This window comes from Mixophyes fleayi, chromosome 2 (assembly GCF_038048845.1).
Source record: "Mixophyes fleayi isolate aMixFle1 chromosome 2, aMixFle1.hap1, whole genome shotgun sequence".
Taxonomy (NCBI): Eukaryota; Metazoa; Chordata; class Amphibia; order Anura; family Limnodynastidae; genus Mixophyes; species Mixophyes fleayi.
The window spans coordinates 189067185-189083962 of NC_134403.1; the positions used below are offsets into that span (position 1 = coordinate 189067185).

The window sequence follows — 16778 nt, forward strand, 5'->3', positions numbered from 1 at the left end:
ATCAAATATCTGTCTAGAACCCGGCTTTATTTTCCTTTTTCTTTAGATACTGGTGGAGCGGTAAAGATGGCTCCTGCATGTAGTTGGATCATGTAAAAAAAATTCCTATTCTGTCTCCCTTGGACAGAACAAAAACTTTCTTAAAATATATATGCAAAGCTGGGTTCACAATACTCAGCCCCAACTCACTTGAAATATATAATGACATTTTTTTTTTAATTCTTGCACAGATTTAAAACACACGTTGTACATATTCAAAGGTCGCTACTATTGGACGATCTCCTCACATGGGAACGTCTCTGAGCCCCAGCTTACACAGCAGCGGTGGAAGAAGCTACCATCCTTTATTGAAGCTGCAACAGTGTCAGGTTCCGATGGAAAGTTCTACTTCTTCAAAGGTCAGAAACCATGACATTTGTGTGCCTTTAAAATAGTTTTGTGTTTGTGCTATGATCGCACTTTACCATCTGTTGCTAATTCCATCTCTTTCCCTGAACATGCACACATACTGTACAGGTGTACAGCTAAGGCTCAACACTGTTAAACATCACAGCAACGATCATGTTAATATTCAAATCAAATCAATATCTACATTTAGCATAGGACTGACCAGAAGAGGAAGACTCTGGCCAGTGTATTTGTGTGTGTATGTGTGTATATATATATATATATATATATATATATATATATAATCACTCTCTCTCACACGCTCTCTATCTCACTCTTTCTCACTCTCTGTCTTTCTCTATCTCTGTCTCGTTCACTCTCTCTTCTCTCTCCTTTCTCCTCCCATTTATTTTCTGTATGTATATGTGCGTGCGTATGTATGTATATACATGAGCGTGTGTATGTATGTATATGTATATATGTATATATATATATATATATATATATATATATATATATATATATATATATATACATTATACACCTACATACATGCATGCATATGTGCACATATATATATATATATATATATATATATATATATATATATATATATATATATATATATGTGGGATATAAATCTATTCAGACAGACTTAAGCATACAAGACCTTGGCCACACAGACCATGGGGTGCTAACACCAGTGAGCAAAACATTAAACTGTCATGGAAACCAGTCCTAATTGGCAACACTACTTGCCCTGAGAAAATGAGGCCTTTGTTGCGCTCACCAGGAATTAATAACCAGGGCCTCTAGTATGAAATTAGCACAGCTGTTGTGTGCTTGGAGCCAGGCTTCTTACTGCTTGCTGTCTGAGCTGCTAAATAATAAGGTCGATTTTCTGCTATTGCTTCATTCATGTCAAGATGACTTCTATGGTTACACAATAGTATAAAGGTGTGTCACTTTTTGGATTCTAAAATACATTGATTTCACTGTTTGGAATGTACTATAAGGGCTTTACATAACAGAACAAATTTCTGGTTGTGGTCAGTCTTCCTTATAGTTGCATTTTGTTCAATATATAGGAGATAGTCTTAACTCCAGAATTTTCAAAGTTTTTTACATAATTGGAGCACCCCCACTAATTTACCCCACTCTGTAGCCTGTTGCTTCCTATGAGTATAGCGCACACATGTATATTGCTGCAGTTATATGGCTATAAGCAAATGAAGAATTTCATTTTTCACCATGTTTTGGACCATGGTAGATCTTGATAATGTAGTAGACTTTGATGGGTTTTACCTTATGCCAAATAGTAAATTTCAGAACAAACTAGATCTAACTGCTCCTCGTACATAGCAACCAACAGTTCTTATTATTGATTGCAGAAATAGGTGAGGTATACAGGGAAAAGGCGTGTCCTAATTATAAATGGAGGTGGCATGGGCATAGTTTGGGGTGATCCAGGGCATGGACTATTTTGTGCTGATTTCCTAGGGATGCTGTCAGGATAAGTCAAAAAATCTCAAATGGTAAAGTACTGTGTCTTGTTTTCACTTGTAGTTATGAAATCTACACCTCATTGGTCATACTTGGGTTTGCATCAGTCTGTACAAACATTTAAGGTACTTGAGACAGCAAGATAATGACTTCTGTGCGCTACCCATAACCTTCCGCTTCATTCCACAGCCATATAAAATAAAGAATCCCCCCCCTCCCCTTTGTGTGAGTGGTCCCTCCCATGCACTCTGATGTTGTGTTGGCAAGAGCAAACACTGTCAACCCAGAGGTTGCAAAATGTAGAGGCAGAGCATGGAAGGATGAATAATGAAGGAATCAGCTGACTTCATCCAAGGCAGGTGACATTTCAAGATGTCTTGGTTAGAAAGCAGGGAAGGGCTGGCAAATTTTAGCCCGGGGGGCAGGACTCAACTCTATTGAACATATTAAAGGGAAAAAAATGCAAATGACCCAGCCCAAGGTAGCCCACTCTGGGACCAGCTCGGGGGGCAGATGCCCCCGGCCCCCCAACTCGTTGGGAAGTTATGTAAATACTACCCACGACCATGTACATGTAGGATATGCATATGTCTGTGTTTATCCTTGTATAGTTCCCATATAATTTTTGTACAGTAGAGGTGCTCTGGTTGGACGGTTAGTAGATCCATGTTTATACACTTTTCTATGACTTCTTTTGCAGGTGGAAAATGTTGGAGGTACAAAGGTTCTAATCTAGAGGCTGGCTTTCCTCTTAAGTGCAGTGATAACGGTCTCCCACGACATCCTGACACAGCTTTATATTTTCAGCCACTTGGGCATCTGGTCGTTTTCAAAGGGGAAAAATACTACGTGATCAATGCAGAATCACTGATGGTGGAGCCGTATTACCCCCGCAGCCTACAGGACTGGAAAGGTGTCCCTCGCAGCACCAATGCAGTGCTGACCCATCCAAATGGCTCAGTCTACTTTTTCAAAGGTGAAACGTACTGGAGATTTGACCAGGACAATCTGAGAGTCACTGCTTCTGGGAAGTGGGTGCAAGACTTATCTTGGCTGGGTTGTCATACTTCTTGATGTATAATTAAGGGACATACAGAACTTGTGTCTCATGTATATTAGTCTTTTTTTTAAATATACAGCAAATGTCAGCTCTTCCATACGTTCCTACTAGGCCAATGCAGCAGACGCATGTGGTACCCAGACTTGTGTCTATAATAAGGCAACAAAAGGCAGCAGCAAAGTGTAGAGAGGCAATTTAAAATAATAATAATAATGATAAAAAATTCTTGTTGCAAAAGTATAAATTAAATGTTGCTTTTTTTTTTGTTTGCTTTTTTTGAAGCTCTAAAAATGATTAAAGTGAATCCACAAATATAGGGGATATTGGTCATTTAAAGGACCTCTAAACTTAAAATACAAGTTGGCTTTTATAGACATACTACCCATATATAAGTTAATGGGACATTGTATCTGAAAAAGCTGCTATCCAGAAACTTCTGAAAACACTGACTATAAAAGCATACTTGCTAACATTTTTGTTTGGGCTTCCATGAGCTGCCGGGGGGAAGTGGGCGTGCAGGGGGCGGGGCGCCAAAAATTGCGTCATTTTGGCCCCTGCCCCGTGACGTAATGACGCAGAACGCGTCATTTTACAGCGGGGGCGGGGCCACTTCACTAGGAAGTGGGCAGATCAAGGAGATTGCCACACTCTCCCGGGAGTCTGGGAGACTCACGCGAAATGCGTGAGTCTCCCGGACATTCCAGTAGAGTTGGCAAGTATGTATAAAAGTAGAACCAAATAATTGCTGTTACTCTGTGATAATGTCACATGCACACCATGTATTTCTTCCTACAGTTACTGGGATTAGCACTATTGAGGAGGTTAGTGCAAGGGGCAGTGTGGGAAACATAGGGGTAATTTAAAATATTTTGCTCCAAATTTCAGAAAAACCCCTAAGTCCTAGTCATTCCAGTTAATAGATCCCGTACATGTATAGAAACACTTCAGGAGCTTAGCAGAACAGAAATATCTGTGATAAAGTTGTGATTGTGAGCAGACTTCCTGTCAGTAATCCCAGTGATGGACCCAGTAGTCAAACTGTTTTAGTCACTTTTCCTCAAAATGATAACAGAGAATGGTAACTTGAAGTTAGCATATTTGTATGCAAATACTGTGTATTTGTAAATGTATTTTTTGTAGTTCTTAAGTGATGAGAAGGGCACTAGTCCACTGGCCAGCTCAGGCAGCAGAATGACAAGGGCTAGCAGTGCTGCTTTGTTCCAGAAACAGATGAACAAAGGAGTATACAACACTACAGCAATGTTAGAGTGTATGATTCCCAGAGGCCTCTGGGAGAGATTTACATGTTAGTAGTTATTTTACCCAAACTTAACAGTTCTCAGAACTTTAATACTTCTATTGACTTGAGGATTTCCTCATATAAACAAAGATTAGTGCACACTTAAACTTGAAAGAAGGTTAAACGCTGAATTACCAACAATAATCATTATTTAAAAAAGGTGTAAAATTCAATATAATTAGTTACAGCAATTTATTTGTCTTTTGTGTTTTGATCCTGTTTAGTATGTTGCTAGTTGATGAGTAATATATTAGACATATTTTCTTATACAAAAAATGTTTTTTGATGATAGTATTTATTCAATGCATACTTTCTTAGTATAGCTTTTTATATATATTTTTTCACTATATGGTGAGGGAAAGGTAAGGTTAGACATTTCTCATGCATAATTCACTGAATATAAGAAAATTTGAGCAACTTTCAAGTAAAGTAATGACACTTTTCTTATGTTTGTATAATTTCTATGTTTTTTTCATAATTTTTTTAATAAAATTTGTGTACGTGTGAAATTTTAGTGATATGTTTTAGTACACTAATATCCAAACGTTCCTGAACCGTTATAGTAAATGTATATAACATACTCTCTTCACTTGATGAAATCATTTTTTTAGGGCTCCCAAATTTCTGAAGTACAAAAAAACTGTCAGGCAGCCTAAAAACACACTTATTATGGTCAACAAAAGTAATAAAACAGTCCTATGGTAATGCTGTTAATGTATGTGAATCAGAAGTACAAATAACTAAAATTTCCTGAGAGAATTGTGACACATAGGAAACCTACGCCTAATTGCATCATGTATATTAGTGAGGCCCCTCTTCACTGGAAAGTTAGAGGGGCCTCTACTCCCCAACCCACTGAGCCATAAGGCCCACCTTTCCCATGAAGATAGGGTGGGCCTCTTTCCCCTGCGGTTGGCAAAAGTTTTCTCTTGGGAATGAATCTTCCGCTCCCCTTTGAAACTAGAAGCGTCGGAAGGGGTTGGGGGATGGGAGCCATAAGGCCACAAACACCTCCCATAGACTTTGGGAGGCAGTCCATAAAGGTTTGACCCACAACTCCCAACACAAAATATGAGGCAGACAGCAGCAAAAAAAAAGACATAATAGCCTCCCACCGTGAAAGTGGGTAATAGGAAGTATAGTATGTGGCAGGGTGGAGGTAGTTGAACCAGAGGCAGAAAGAGAGGGGTTGGAGTGGCAGATGGAAAGAGACAAGGATGAAGTAGGACAAGTAATAGGCAAGGATGTATGTGTTGAAAAATAATGTAGAGTAAATAGGTGTAAATATAAAAAGGACTTAGTGTAGACAAATATATTTATAAAGATCTAGTTGTTGCCGGCAGGCGGAGCGCTGCCATTGGGCCGCTATAGGCAGCTGCTTTGGGCACGAGGACATGGTGGGGTGCAACCGAATTGCCAAACGGACATGAAGCTGGCATTTCTATTTAATACCATGCTTGCGGTGGTTGCAGAAATGAAATAAAGTACCTTCAAAAGCCGCGGACACCGCACAGCTTGTAGTTACCCGGTGGTCCTGATGTTTTTCTAGGACAGATAGCGGCGCTATGCCCCTCCCAGCCACACAATTTCCACCCCCAGAGGAAGAGTAGATGGTGGACTCACTGGACTGCATGGCCAATCCTCCCCGGCTGACATCTGTATGGAAGAAGGTTGGAGGTGTGAGAGGATAGTCTCTTATTGTAATGGGGATGGAGTGTAATGATGGAGTGACATTTCACTGCTCAAAACAATATACAATTTCATGTTAGAAAATGCATTTTGTATTCTTGCCATTTTTAATGCCCTTGTGGGTGTTTCAGTTATTTTTTTCAAGTACTGTTCAAATTGTATGACATTAAAAGAGTAAAATTTTCTCAGCTTTTGCCTATTAATTTAAGTTGCGGTGATGGAACTCTAATTGTAATGCTGGGAAGCTTTAGGGGCTATTACTTAAATGTGGGACTGAGTTTTGTGAGAAGGAAAGCGATTTATTAAATGTGAATACTAATTATTAAATGTTGAGACTATTTGGGATGAAATAGTATTCAAATTAAATAAATAGATTAATTTCTCCTCAACCAGCCCCAAAATAAAATGGATCGTATTCACATTTAAAAAATAAATCTATTAATTTAATTACAGGGATGGTTGGGGGGAAATATGTCTATTTATTAAAAGTAATGAAGTTAATTTGAATACTATTAATATAAATCTCAGGGCAGGTCGGGGGGGGGGGGGGGAGGAATATTTATTTCATTTGAATGGTATTACTTTAAAGTTGAGGCTGGTTACAGGGAGGGAGGCCTAATTATTAAATGTGGGTGCTATTGATTTAACGTTAGGACTGGTTGGCAGGCGTGAGGCCTCATTACTAGGCTTTCCATATTTTTTCCAAACAGGGTCCCAACATTCCAGGATCCAGACATGCAGCAACTGAGCTTAAGACACGAGCAGCCGCAGGTAGTGACTGTCCCGCTCTGTCAGGACTGGTCCTGACTGCAGGAAAAGTTCAGAGGTATGTTCGTTTTCACACATTTCGGCTTGTAAAAGGCGATCTGCATGCACCTAGCAGTAGTGCACACAACATTGCCCATGTAGTTGAAGAGAATAGGTTGGATAACAGCTTACAACTGTCTAAAATAATAGCCAATCCCCTTGCATGATGGTCATGTCCAGTCTTGCAGCATGGCACAGAAACCTCCTGCTTTTGTTCCTGAATATAAAAACAGAAGTTATGTTCATTTATTTTCAAATTGAAGGGGAAAGAGAAGCAGTAGGCTGATGTTTTAGATTCAGGGTGCTGAGAAATTCTTGCATCAGCCTTGGTTGCCAGTAATCATTATGAGTAATAATAGAGGATAAGTACCCTAGTGCTTTACATAGGAAGAAAATCCAGGTAGGTGTAGATTTATAGTGGAATCATAGAGCTTTTAGATAGTTAAACTTTAATTAATTAAATATATGGTTCATGTTATGTGGTAACCAGTGTCTGAGGGAGGGTCCTGTTATGTGGGTATTGGTGTGTGTGTGGATGAGTTAGTGTGTGTGCGTGTATGTGGGGTTAATAATATGTGTGGAATGTTGTGTGTGCGTATAATATTGTATAGGGACTGGTGTGTGTATTGGGAGGGGATAATGTAATGTGTTGACTGGTTTGTTTGTGGAGATTAAATTAAAATAAATGGGTATGCTACTAATTTGATTTTGAGGCCATTTGAGGGGAAATTTGCCAATTTATTAAATGTAAATTGCTATTATTTTAGTGTCAGGCTATTGATTAAATGTTGGGGCAGGTTGAAGGGATGGAGGCCTAGAGTGTTCACTACTTGCTTGGCTTTCTAGGAGGTGACTAGTACGTCTTTTTCCGAACAGGGCCTCAATATTCCAGGATCCACACAAGCACACATTAGCAGCAGGTAATAAAAGCTGCAAGAACAGGAAATTCTAAATTTGGTGTTTCTGTCCCGATTTTGGAAACTGTCTTTCGTTCTCAGCACTTTGGTATGTTCCTCTTCATGTTGATTTGCTTATTAAGGGAAACCCACGGCCACATAACTGAAAAGAGACCGCTGCATTTCTCCATTGAATGACCACTGGAAAACGATATTTCCTCTCCCCGTGCACCACACAACTAGTGACATCATTCTGACCTTGGCCAAGATATGCAAGGAAAGAACACACTCACATGTCATGTATGGAAGAAGGAACTGACAGTCTGTTGTTAGCGGGAATAGTAAGGATAATTTCTGCAAAATTGTTGGCCTGTATTGCAAATGATGTTTTGTGTTGTCATGTGCCAGTTTTAGATTTTGCCTCACATACATAAAATGTGCATATGAAAATGACAGCGTCTGGGACCTATAGCCACTGTCGGTAGTTCCGCCATTACTAGGTGCTGAAAGTCTACAATCACTATTTTGATTAAAGACATCCTAAAATCAGACTGCCATTATTTTTAACTGTTTATTGTGAATATGGCAATGGTCAGATCACTTTTGTTATACATTAAGAAAACAGACATTTATAGAGGAGCAAATTATGCAGGCTGTGACTGTTGTTGGAACACTTGAGACATTGGTCTCTGGCTGGTATTTACAAGAACATGATATTTCTAGAACAAAGGCTTTAAAGTTCAATACGTGGTGGCTACATGCAGGCCAAGGTTTTGGAGTATTATAATTAATTACAAATGAGCTAATTACTAGTTCATTGATTGTAACTGAGCCATCTGGACTGAAGTAGGCAGAGATTTAAATTTGGCCTTTGAGTGACTGCTCCTGGCAACCACAGCTGGAGGTGCCGGGAATGTGTTACAGAAAAGCTAAAGTACAGTGATTTTTAGCTCAAATTAAATAATGGATCGCAATGCTGGGAGTTATAAATAATGAACAAACTTTGTTTGATATAGAGGTAGATAAGACTGCAAAATCAATAGAATCCTGTTCCATAAGAGTCTCTTGTCAGTACTATCAAATCCTCTTCATATTATGACATTGCCCCTGTTGTACAATGCTGCCCTGCTGTTAGTGACACAATCACACTGCCTTAAACCGGATCAGCACACACTCATAAAATACTCTGTTCTACTGTGAGCTTTCCGAAGACCTGATTGGCCACAGGCTGTTCTATCCCCACTAACTTCAAAACTGATAAAGATGAGGACAATAAAAAGGTACACTGACACAAGCCAAAGGCTCCTTAAAATGAGTTAATATCTCCTTTACTTGTATTTATCCTTAGTATTTAAATGTAGCAATGCTGTCTACTTGTTACATTTTCAGTGGCCTGTTCCTTCCTCTTAGTGGGGCCCCAGGAAATGCATGATGAAACAGTTCTCCCAGGGCTCCTCTGTTTCTGTAGTCTAAAACCCACTAAAGTTTCTAGTCTGATAGTAAAAAATTGCCGGTGAATAACGGAAGGACCAAGAAGAATCTTGCAGCTTCCAGTGCCGCGTTACTTCCCTATAGCCAGCACTATGTACTACAGAAATGGAGGAACGCCAGTATCATCATCATCATCATCATCATCATCATTTATTTATATAGCGCCACTAATTCCGCAGCGCTGTACAGAGAACTCATTCACATCAGTCCCTGCCCCATTGGAGCTTACAGTCTAAATTCCCTAATATAGACACACCAGTAGAAACTGTTCAGCATGCAGCTCCAGGGGTTCCACTAAGTGGAACGAACAAGTTGGTGAAAATTGAGTAACTGGGATTGCAGCATTAATTACATGATTTGTTTCGCCACATAATATGGTGAGTTGTATCAACCACTTCTCCTTAAATGTATGACCAATGATATATAATGGGCATACCCGATTATTATTCATATATATTTTTCCTTTGATTAGGAGATATACGAAAATTAATGTAATGATGTACATTGGTTTATTGATCACTAGAAGCTACTGTATGTGTAAATACCTGTCAATCAATGAACACCAAATGCATATATTGACTTTTACTTGGTATGTGCAAAATGTTAATCGGTTTCTCAAACAAAGCTTTGAAACTGATGCAGAGTCCATGTCAGGTAAATATCTTGTTAGAAAACAACTGTTCTATGACTGCGGGACAAAGATTAAGCTGTCAAAGAGGAGATCTGCACAGGTTTTTCTTCCTTTCAACCATGTAATTTGTTAGGCTGAAATATTGACCTTGCCTTAGTAATTGTTTAACCAATAGGTCTAATAACAACAGTGCTTTCAACTTCTCTTTTGAAGTTCTAGACAAGTATGTGATAATTTTCATAGCATAACACCTTATCAATCAGTGCTGAATTTTGTGCCATAAAATATATGAGTGGTTATGGTATAGAATATCAAAGCCGTAAATTAAATTTTTAGCACCTGGGGCGAGAAAGAAAAATGCCGCCCACCTAGCCCTCTATTTTAACCAAATTAACTTAAAATATTCATAAACGGTGCCCCCTTCAGCATTGTGCACTGTGTGGTCGCTGCTATAGTACAGACCTAGTTACGGCCCTGTAGAACATATCCACCAACTTAATAGCTTCTAGTTATAAAATATTTTGGTAAGATATCCTGATGACTTATTTGTGGACATCAAAATTTAATGCCATGATTAGTATGCACCAGAGGCAGGAGCACATGACAATTCAAGTATGTTTGTAGAGTAGAAGAGGGGGGATGGCCTATTGCTTTGAAAATCGGGACAGTTAGGAGGTATAGTAACCTATAGTAATCAATCAGAGACTAGCTTTGATTAATCTACGGTCCTTGCAATAGAATAATCAAAGCTAATTGCTTATTCTGGGACAGATTGGGAAACTTAAAGAGGCTTTAGAAAAAATTCTGAAATTGGGCACATGGGATGGAGTATACACTTTGATTTTGTGAGTAGTGCAGGCTAATTCAATGCACATCTAGGACAGTCTGCAGGCAAATAAGGTAAATATGTGTACATGCCTGTCACTATGTATTTTCCTGTCACTTTTATCTCTGGTATCATTGTTTCCTGTCTGCGCCAGCCTCTCTGCCCTTCCTTTGTCTGCGCCAGCCTCTCTGCCCTTCCTCTGTCTGCGCCAGCCTCTCTGCCCTTCCCCATGTCTGCACCAGCCTCTCTGCCCTTCCCCTGTCTGCGCCAGCCTCTCTGCCCTTCCTCTGTCAGCGCCAGCCTCTCGGTCCTTCCCTGTCTACACAAGCCTCTCTGACGTTCTACTGTCTGCACCAGCCTCTCTGCCCTTGTCGTCTGCACCAAGTTCTCTGCCCTTTACCTACCTGTGCCAGCCACACTGTCTTTCCACTGTCTGCACCAATCTCTAGGCCCTTCCCCTGTCTGCACCAATCTAGGCCCTTCCCCTGTGTGTGCGCGACAGCCTCACTGCCCTTACCCTGTGTGCCAGCCTTTCTGCCCTTCCACTTTCTGTGGCAGCCTACTTGCCCTTTCTGTCTGCGCCAGCCACTCTGCTCTCCCCTGCTTGGGCCCACTTCTCTGCCCTTCTCTTGCCGGTGCCAGCCTCTCTGCAGTTCCCCTGATTGTACCAGCGTCTCTGCCCTTCCTTTGTCTGAGCCAGTTTTTTTTGCTGCTCATGGGATTCTTTTTCCCCCCTCTTTGTTTATCTGTTTCTAGTTTTTGTACGTATACCTGTGTCTCCCCATCTGTCTCTCTTTGTCCCACCCTTTTGTGTTTGTGTGTCTCTGCCAGGGGCTAGTTGGGCTGGGGGGCAGGTCTCATAGTGGGCTACTTTGGACTGGGTCACTAGGCAACCTGCTTTTTTCCCCCTTTAAAATGCAATAGGCTGCTGAGCTGAGTCTTGCCCCCCAGGCTAAAGTTAGCCACCAGTCCCTGGTCTCTGCATTGAGAGTGTATGTCCTTTTTATTTTCTGCCCCTTTGTGTGTCTGTCTGTCTCCCTTAACCCCTTTTATAATATATATCCCGACCATCTTCTACCTCTTGTAGTCACGTCCACTTTACCTCTAGGCCCCTGACAATCCACTTTTCCTCTTGCTCTGCACCTTCTCCCACAACCCCTTCATCTTCCTCCACTTCTCCCTCTTTACCAATTACCTTCCTCCTCTACTACTTCTTCTTCCTCATCCTCTGCTGAAGTTTACAATGGAGTCCTGGTGGCTGCGATCACAAGCAGAGTGGATAAATGAAGGCACAACCATGTCCAACGACACATACCTAAACCTGAGGATGGCACAATCTTCTGATTTTAATAATTTTGTTTATATACTACACTATTTCACTAGCCATGTCCTTCATGGGCTGACCTCCCTCTCTGGCGTTTGGTCATGTACCTTCAGCTTCGGAGCATGCACTATTTCATGGGCTCCTAACATTTTTAAGTTGCAGCCAGTGGCGGATCCAGGGGGGGGGCGATCGGGGCATTCGCCCCTCCTAGCAGCAAAAAGCTAGGTCCCAGCCGCCGATTAAAATGGGAGGGGCGGGGCTAAGCGCGAGTGGGGGGCGGGGCTAAACTAAATGTGGGCCAGCCAATCAGAGTGGTCCCAGCTGGCGACCACCAACGGGAGGGGGCGGGGCCAATCGCGGGCGGAAGGCGGGGTTAACACAGGCCAGCCAATCAGAGCAAAGGAGGGGCGTGATTATGCAAAATCGCCCCCCCCTAAACATAAAGACTAGATCCGCCACTGGTTGCAGCATACTGGTAAAAGAGCCTGGGTATCATTCTTGTGTTTGCCCCCTAGGTCAAACGTTATCAGTCCTCTCCTGCTTGGCATCCAATAAACACAGATCTTCCCTATGAGCTTATAGAAACTGTGTGTAATAAAAATGTTATATTATAAATACTGTGTGATCTGTGTTGTGTACTGTGTTCACTTATTGTTCAGCTTTCCATATTTCAGGCAACTATACATTTTGTAAACAGGACCCAGACACCTGCCCTGGTACTGGGACTACAACTGAGTTCAAAGCAAGGCAACCCAAGTCTAGGACCACACTGGAGCAGTCTTCTTTATGGATAATTATTGGATCATTCATTAAATTTTTTTTATATTTTTTTACATTACTTTCCCAGCGTGTCCTAGTGTGCTGACTCCAATTTCCTATAGCTGATTATTACACTCTGGAAATGGGTCATGTTAGCAAAATACACCTCAACAGATATTTACTTTATAGATGAAATACAAGAAGCACCTTGTATATACTTGTGATTAGGTTGGTTTGTATTAATATACAGACCCCACCCCAAATATCATATGACTCATTGTGATCAAGTGTTGTATGTTCAAAGGAAAGGTAAATGATAGATTATCAAACACTCTAAAAGAAAGATGGTCCATATCACTGTCACCTAGGAGAAAGCAATTAAAGATAATCTCTGTTTTATCACACTGCATTCCACAGACAAACCTTCTTTTGTTGTTTTAAAACCACCCATGTGACTATTAGCTGTCAGAACTTACTGGGAGTGGTATAGCAACAACAAGTAGTGAGTACATAGCAGATGATGGACCCAAAAGTTGGCAGACTTAATGACATGGCACCATGCCCTTACTTGTTTTATGTGCTTTCACCAATGTATTTGTCAATGTATTTTTCCAAAGGTTATATATATATCGTCATGGCTTCTAGTTTGCTGATGACACTGCTGCAGAGTAAATAATCACACAGATACAATGGTTGTTGTGTTTAAACTAGTTGGTTATGCTGGAGTTTCTGATATCAGGTCAACAGAAATATCTGGCATTCTTATCCTATTTTTAAATTGTTTCAATACAAGAATAGCAGGTAGATCAAAGGGTTAATTTAGACCATTCACTTAACCCACATGTCAATCTGCATATGAATTGAATTTATCACTATTCCAAAAGCATACCCTCTGTTTCATGACTCTGCTGGCTAAAATACATAATACATGGTTGACTACTTTGTGACTCTGTCCTCTGGGAGGACAGGTCACGTGAGAGGGATAGTAGGGGGTGTGGCGACGTCCTTGCGGCACGATTACCACACCCCCACAAATTCACGGCATTGAATATCGGGGCGGGGCTTACTGTCATGATTAAGTTCCGTCCCAGATATTCATTGCCATGAATTTCTGCATTTAATTAGAATCCGGGAGGGTTGCCTACTCTTCCGGGAGTCCGGGAGTCGCAAGCAAAAAGCCGACGTTGAATTACCATATTAACGGTAATTATGTGCACTATTAACATAGTATCGGTAATAATGCGCAGACCGTGTTACTTTTTACAGTAACGTTGCCAATTGAATTCCCCTAAAGAGTGAAGATTTGGTGTACCTGGAAAATTGTTGATATATTTATTGAATTAATGAAATGTGTTAGAAATAAAATTGGAACACAAATTTTAATGTCTCTGTTTTCCGTCATAAAGTGCCACGAGGAGTGTATATTATAGGGGAGTGTCCTTTTTCAGAGATCTATCTCAGACCACAACTGTTCCAACCATTAAGGAATGCAGCTTGACACCGGTGTAAATAGTTGCTGTCAATTCAACTGTTGAGTGTAGTGGCTGTTAATCCCTGAGGGTGCAAGGTGTTCAGAGAGAATAGATCTAGAACAGATCGCCTTTTAAATTAAATTGAAGTTAAAGAACCCAGAGTAGTGGAGAATACATAATAGAAAAGCCTTGGTTCTACATTTTTTACAAAAAGTTGGTCATCTGAAGAAAGTAAAATTTTCAGCAAACCACTTTATTTCATTCAAAATGATTGATTTCAAATGAACCCATCTGCACTATACCCAGTGGGAATGTAGGATACATTGATGCATCTGGTGTAATTCACTTTGTCATTTGTTAGAAAACAATAAAACTATTCACTGTGTTCACTTATGTATTGCTTAGAATATCTGGTAATTAATTATATCTACTGCTCTTTAAGTTTGATTTTATATTGCTTAGTAAAGTAAAAATAAAACACAAAAGTCAGAACATTTAAAGAATTAAATGTTATTTTGACTGGCTGCCAATCTGGCAGCTGAAATCATGACATATTTATTATATAAACTACTAAATATATCTATTCTAGTGTTCTATAAATCCTATATGATATTGTCCCTATGATCATTAATAGGTCTGTTGACATGTTACTTACTATCATCATCATCATTTATTTATATAGCGCCACTAATTCTGCAGCGCTGTACAGAGGACTCACTCACATCAGTCCCTCCCCCACTGGGGCTTACAGTCTAAATTCCCTAACACACACACTCACAGACAGATTAGGGCCAATTTGTTAGCAGCCAATTAACCTATCAGTATGTTTTTTAGAGTGTGGGAGGAAACCGGAGCACCCGGAGGAAACCCACGCAAACACGGGGAGAACATACAAACTCCACACAGATAAAGCCATGGTCAGGAATTGAACTCATGACCCCAGTGATGTAAGGCAGAAGTGCTAACCACTACACCACCGTGCTGCTGATTTAGTCTATGACAGCTAGAAAATACAGAGTTTATAAACATTTTTCCAGCATTGTGCTGTTTCCCAAACACCATTTTTTGACAGCTTTCACACTTTGGGCTAGATTTACTAAACTGCGGGTTTGGAAAAGTGGAGATGTTGCCTATAGCAACCAATCAGATTCTAGCTTTCATTTATTTAGTGCATTCTTCAAAATAACAGCTAGAATATGATTGGTTGCAATAGGCAACATCTCCACTTTCTCAAACCCGCAGTTTAGTAAATATACCCCCTTGTCTCAATATAGGTAAAGCCCTGAATGCTTTTAAAAACAGACAACATTTTACAGTAAGGGGATAAATGAAAAGTTAAAGCATATTTCCTACACACTGGGATATATTTACTAAACAGCGGGTTTGAGAAAGTGGAGATGTTGCCTATAGCAACCAATCAGATTCTATTTATTTAGTACAATCTACAAAATGACATCTGATTGGTTGCTATAGGCAATATCTCCACTTTTTCAAACCCCTACTTTAGTAAATATACCTCATTGTCTTTCAAATGTTTATATACATAGCCATGGGTATATTTAAAGTTAGTATTGCCTACATAACCTTTAAGATGAATGTGCTAGCAGACACAATTATTAGTAATAATATACAATGTTTGTATGCACTGTCAGACTCAGACTGTTGTTAAAGTTTATGGGGGAGTTACCAGATGAGCCCCACGAGTATGTTTGTGCCTAGTCATTCTGCTTTTCAGGTGGAACCTGACATGGCACTCACCTTTTCCATTACACAGACTACTACTACTTTTTAGAACAGTAGGGTGCTCTATAACAACACATCCTGCTCTATAACAACACATCCTGCTGTATATAATATAGATATCATTTTTTATTTACATGCGGCTCTTGTATTCCTGATTCATTTTATAGAATGGGTTGTTCTAGAAACGTATGTTTTAATAGGATGACACTGTTAGGTCACTTTTATTCACCTGGGTTTACAAAGATTATTAAAATAGTTGGTGAGATCTGAAATAATGTCTTGTATTGGAAAAAACAACCTCTGATCCATGTATCCACTAAATATAGGTAAGTGATTGTAACATTATTTAAATTCGGAGACACTGCAGGCAAAGGAGGGATGCACTTTACAAGCTTCCTTTTTGTTTAAGATAAATAGTTTGTTCCCAGCCAGGACTACAAGTCTTGTGAGTCTTTGAGGGTTAATAGGGAGTGTTTGTAGCAAGCTTTTTGTCACCAAGGAGAAATGTGTAAGCTATTGGTAAGGAAACAAAACATTAAGCAGCACTTTCAGAATTGGCATTTTGTCCCACTGCTTGTTACTTGGGGGAGCCCTGTCTGTACGTCGCTGAAGGAAGAGTCATCATGCTTAACAAAAGATGACATAGGACCTCAATAGACAAGATACTAGGACGTGGGCTGCCCAAAGGGAAATCAGGTTTGTACTCAAGAGGATGAAGATAGAAGTAAATCTGGTTTTACTTAAAAAGTAAAGAGCTAAAAAAAAGGCAAAAAGTGACACATGATGTATTCATATTTAGAAATATCTACATATTTCAAAATTAGTTTAATGGGGTTTAAAGAGTTCGAAAAAGTTACTAAACTTCATTAAATGTGTGTTCTTAACTTTTA

The 16778-nt window shown here is 39.9% G+C and overlaps 1 protein-coding gene across 1 annotated transcript in view; it reads left to right on the forward strand.

Annotated features, from left to right (window-relative positions):
• MMP28 (matrix metallopeptidase 28) overlaps nucleotides 1-4759 on the forward strand; it is a 57828-nt gene extending 53069 nt beyond the window's left edge. The window contains exons 7-8 of the mRNA XM_075195144.1: nucleotides 231-398; nucleotides 2591-4759. Coding sequence (XP_075051245.1) covers nucleotides 231-398; nucleotides 2591-2964 — 542 coding nt within the window. The 3' untranslated portion in view covers nucleotides 2965-4759. The remainder of the gene's footprint in view (nucleotides 1-230; nucleotides 399-2590) is intronic.
• The last annotated feature ends 12019 nt before the right edge of the window (nucleotides 4760-16778 follow it).